Below are 4977 nucleotides of genomic sequence, written 5' to 3'. Positions count from 1 at the left end.
AGCAGGACAAAACACAGCCACAGTGTAGAATAACTCCACAAGCACAGCAATTGGCATCTTCCCTGCGTGGATTTCAAGTTTTCCAGGATCACAATCCAGCCTCCAGTGCCCTGGAAATACAGACCTGATAAAGTGGTGAAGCTGAGACTTCAGATGGAGGGAAGGAGGGTGTTTGAAAAGCACTTTTTGCAGGGATCCTGCAGAAGCTTCACGTGGTCTAACCCCAAATTCCCACTGCCAGAGGTAAGAGCACAAAGTGGTTTTGCAGCACTGGGAGGTGGAAGTCCTTTGAGGAGGGAAGGAGCTCTTGTGATAAAGGGACATTGCTGGGAAAGATAAAGCACTTCAGAAGGCCCCTGTGGGTTATCTTTCCCAAACACCGAGATTTTGTTAGGGCTTAATTTTTATTTGCCCTTTGCTGCTCTCAGTTTCTGACCACAAGGATACTCCTGGGGCACACGGCAGAGCCACACCTTCCTCTCAATTGCTCTTGTCTCCCTTGTGTCCTCTTACGGCGGATTCTCAACACTTCTCCAGTTTTCAGTCCTCCAAAGGTTCTCTCTCTTTGGATGTGTTTCTGGGGGAAGCTGCAGCTGCCTGTGGGGGTCTGGATGGTGCCAGTCACCCTCACACCCCACAGGAGGACGTGGAAGACACATAATCCATGCCAGAGTCCAGCTTTGCTTGGCTCCCCAGGCGCTGGGGGAGGGAGTGCTGGGGCCAGGGGCTTGTATTGGGAGGGAGTAAGAGTCACAGGTTTTCTCTCAAAGATAGGAAAAAAGTCAGGAGGGATAAATTTGGACCCCCACACAAAAAAAAAGGGGTCACCTGTGAGTCTGTGAGGCTGCTGTGCTGGTTCTAGCTCTGCCCCAGGGAGTGCAGGCAGTCCAGCCCGTTCTCCGAGCCAGCCGAGGAGTCCCGCGAGGAGCGGCCCTGGAGGAAGCGGATGATTTTCTCAATCGTGGCCTCCTGGTACTCGTGGGACCACCTGAATCGAGGGGGAAAATGTGATGTTTACTTTTCCTGCTGCGTGTGGGGTGCCACAAGACAGCTCAGTTCATTTGGGCCAGCCAGAGACGCCTTTCCTCCACCCCAGCTCTCCAGGAGCTGCCTTTTCCCCATGGGTGCTGCAGGATGCCCTGACAGGGTGCACCCTGAAAGGGGAAGCAGGGGGGAAAGAAACCCAGGTGAGCTGTAAAACCTGCCAGCATCACTGAGGATGTGTGTCCTCCCAGCAGTGTCCCCTGTGCCACCCAGAGGAGCCCCAGCACAGCAGCAGGGATGTGGTGGGAACCTTTGCTCCCTGCAAGCTCTGGAGCACCTGGAGTGACTCAGTGTCCCTTTGATCTGTTCTGCCACCCTCATCTGTTTGTCCCCATGTCCTTGGCCTCTTTGCTGCTCCTTATGCAAGCTGTTCTCCCCAGGTGTCAAGGAGCCCCATGGCACGGGTGGCTTTTACTTACATGATACCATTGAATTTCAGGACAGCCCTCATGTCCTTGGGGAGCGTTTCTGGGTCTGGCCACTCAAAATGGTCTGTAACAGGTACAATGTTCTTCCCCGAGTTCAGGGCTGTCACAATCTCCTGCAGGAACAGGACATGCAGGTGCTCAGGGCCTGTATCAGCCCCTCACCAACTCCCTCCCACCAGAGGTCCCACCTGGTGGCATCTCTTACCTTGTGTACCCAGTCCTTGCACTCGGGGTCCTCCATGCATTTATCCAGTGCGTTTGCTGAGAGCACCAGCACAAAATTCCGGGCACTCAGGACACTCTGGATCAGCTTGTCTTCAAACTTCCCTGCCTCCAGCTTCTCCACATCGATGAACACGCTGAAGCCGTGGAGCTGCAGGTGGACCTTCAGCAGGCTGGTGGCAAGAGGGGACAGCGCCATGAGGAGAGGTTTCACTTGCTGTCTCAGCACGTTGGCTGAGACACGGTGAGACAGAGGAGCAGGGAATGAGATGCCAGCTCCAGCCCAGCTCTCTGGGCACGTGCAGAGAACACGAGGAGCTGACATTGACTCCATGCTGTGATCCCCTAGAGCTCTAGGAGCATGAGGAAAAGGTCACTCAGTGCCAAAATGGTATTGTAGCAAGGCCGGGGAATAACGTGTGTTGACTCCAGTGATTTCAGAAGGCTGAAGAATTGCTTTATTAAGTTATACTATATTATACTACATACTATAATACATAATAATACTATAAAATACTAAAGAAAAACCCGTGACTCCTTACAGACAGTCATGACACAACTTTGGCCTTATTGGTCAATCAATCAAAACAACCATCACCAGAGTCTAATTAACAAATCCCTGCTGGTAAACAATCTCCATAACACATTCCACGTGTACTAAACAACAGGAGCAGCAAGTAGAGATAAGAAATTTCTTCTTTGTCTGAGCTTTCTTGCAGACTTTCCCCAGGAGAGATCCTGGGGAGGTTGTTCCTGCTGCTCTCTGGGAAGAGAGCTGTGGCCACAAAGTGGCGGTGACAGGACTGGGAATTGGCCTGTCCACTGTGCAGCTTTTCACATGTGCTGTCCCCATTTCCTCTGCAGCTTTTGGCAGCCTCTCCCTCCTCCCCATTCCCCACTTTTCCCACGGCTGACCACCCACCTTCCCTGCAGGGCTCACCTGGCCAGCTGCGAGCCGGTGCTCCTGCGGTAGCTGATGAACACGTCGGTCCCGTTGGTCGTGGTTTGCAGCGTGATGGGCGAGTGCAGCGTCTCTAGACAGCACAAAACAACCACCAGGAGTTACAAACCAGCAGCTTGTTGTGTTGTGATTTCAGGGTTTACCTCAGAAACCCGGTCCCTCCCCTGAAGATTCCCTCCCAGGTGTGTCAATCCCCTCTCCTTTCTCCTCCCTGAACCCTTCCAAGTACTGTCTGTCAATCCTGGAATTCCAGAAGGGCTTCAAGTGATTGGCAGATTCAAAGGATGCCCTCTACCCCCAGGGTTTCCCTCTGTGGAGAAGCTTTAAGGCGATGGTGAAGGAAAGGAGTTGGTTCTGATGGAGGGGTTGGATCCAGAGCTTTATTCTGGCCCACAGGGCTCTGAATGCAGCAACAGCTCCAACAGAACTCCCCAAGTGGTTGCTGTTCCTTTTAACCCTGGGGAAAGGGGGAAGGAAGGGGTAGGGAGCCACCACCCAGGTACATGGGAGGAGGTCTCAAAAGACAAAGGACACCTGGATGGCCCAATGTCCCCACAGGAGTAAGAGGCATCCTTTGAATCTGCCAATCACTCGACACCCTTCTAGAACGCCAAGACTGACAGACAATACTCACCGAGGAACAAGAGAGAGCGAGAAAGAAGTGACTGACACACCTAGCAGAGAATCATCACAAGAAGAACCAAATTTCTGAAGTAAATCCTAAAATCACAATGCAACTCCAACAGCAGCTCATCCCGAGCACCCCTCCAGCCCGTTCCCTGCCCGGCGGGCGCACCCCTGGCCGCGGTGAGGATGCGGACGCGGTGGAAGCCGGTGTGGATGTGGCAGTCCTCCTGCAGCTGCTGCTCCGTCACGCGGTGCAGGAAGTTGCGGTCGATGCCGCAGGTGAGCAGGTTGTAGGTGTACTGCCGGAATTTGGGCTCGATGCCCCCCAGCCAGTCGGCCAGGTTGCTGCGGTCACAGGTGGAGTAGTTGGCGAAGGTCTTGAGCTCCGTCAGCTCCCGGAAAAACCTGGTGGGGGGACAAGTGGAGCAGTGTAGGCATGATATTTTCTGAAAAATCCTTTCCTTAGGATTTTTTCTCCTGAGAAGCCGAGAGGCTTCAGGAACAAAATGTAAACAATGAATATCTGTTGCTGTGGAATTCAACAGGTGGATCTGTGATTGGTCTCATGTGGTTGTTTCTAATTAATGGCCAATCACAGTCTGTGACAGTGTTCACAGGGGTTTTTGGATGAGGGAAGAGACCAGAATGTTGACTCCATGTTTCAGAAGGCTTGATTTATTATTTTATGATATACATTACATTAAAACTATACTAAAAGAATAGAAGAAAAAGTTTCATCAGAAGGCTAGCTAAGCTAAGGATAGAATAGAAAGAATGAAACCAAAGGCAGCTGTCTCGGACTCTCTCTCCGAGCCCGCTGTGCTGTGATTGGCCATTAATTAGATGCAGTGGTCCCATTACAGAAATCTCTCTGGGACTGCAAAAAGTGCAGTGGAAAAGCCCTGGCAGTCCAGGTTTTGCATTTGGAGGATCTCCATTCCTGTTTTTGCAAGAAGGGAAAGGCAGAGACCTTGTCCCTGGCCCTGCCACTGTGGTGATGGCCTGAGGCAGTCCAGGGTGCCGTGGTGGTGGCCCTACCTTTTCCGAGTGATGCTGGAGTCCATCCCCAAATCCTTCTGCAGCTCCTGCTCTGTCAGCCTCAGGAGGATGTCCCCATCCACCTGGTGATCCTGCCAAGAGAAACCCAGGCTGGAAAGGTCCCAGGAAAAGCTGGGTGAGATGCTTGCACCTCTGCTGCGAGATGGGGCAGAAGTGTCCCTCCCCATGTGTCCCTCCGCCAGCACAGAGCCCTACCAGGAATCTCTGGCAGTATTTGTTGAATCCAATCTGCTGCAGCCACGTCTGCACCTCGCAGGATTTCCAGTTGGGAACCGTGGGCAGGATGCGCCGAGGAACCTCCTCCCCTATCAGGCGCAGCACCTTTTTGGCCAGGGAGGAGGTGGTGCTGCTGGTGGAGTAGCACACAATCCTCTTCAGGCTCTGCGTAGCCCCGATCTCACTGAAAATCTGGGGACACAAAGGGAGGAGATGTCACTTTGCCTCCCCTCATCCTCTTCCCTATTGTTCCAGACGAAGGAAGGAATGAAAAATCTGACTCCATGTTCTTAGAAGGCTAATTTATTATTTTATGATACTATGTTATATTAAAGAATACTAAACTAAAACTATACTAAACTATACTAAAGAATACAGAAAGGATACTAAAAGATACTAATGAAGACTCGTCACTCTTTC

General features: G+C 52.0%; 1 protein-coding gene across 1 annotated transcript in view; it reads right to left on the bottom strand.

Moving 5' to 3' along the window:
* Positions 1–385: 385 nt before the first annotated feature.
* The window catches only part of SARM1 (sterile alpha and TIR motif containing 1), a gene marked incomplete at its 5' end in the record, with an annotated part of 8281 nt that continues 3689 nt past the window's right edge, over positions 386–4977 (bottom strand). Inside the window, 7 exons of the mRNA XM_031060622.1 lie at positions 386–988; positions 1464–1585; positions 1678–1867; positions 2635–2728; positions 3452–3687; positions 4321–4412; positions 4537–4749. Coding sequence (XP_030916482.1) covers positions 859–988; positions 1464–1585; positions 1678–1867; positions 2635–2728; positions 3452–3687; positions 4321–4412; positions 4537–4749 — 1077 coding nt within the window. The remainder of the gene's footprint in view (positions 989–1463; positions 1586–1677; positions 1868–2634; positions 2729–3451; positions 3688–4320; positions 4413–4536; positions 4750–4977) is intronic.

This window comes from Geospiza fortis, unplaced genomic scaffold (genome assembly GCF_000277835.1).
Source record: "Geospiza fortis unplaced genomic scaffold, GeoFor_1.0 scaffold425, whole genome shotgun sequence".
NCBI classification, from domain to species: domain Eukaryota; kingdom Metazoa; phylum Chordata; class Aves; order Passeriformes; family Thraupidae; genus Geospiza; species Geospiza fortis.
The sequence above is the reverse complement of the archived record's forward strand: the minus strand, read 5'-3'. Positions and strand labels throughout refer to the sequence as shown.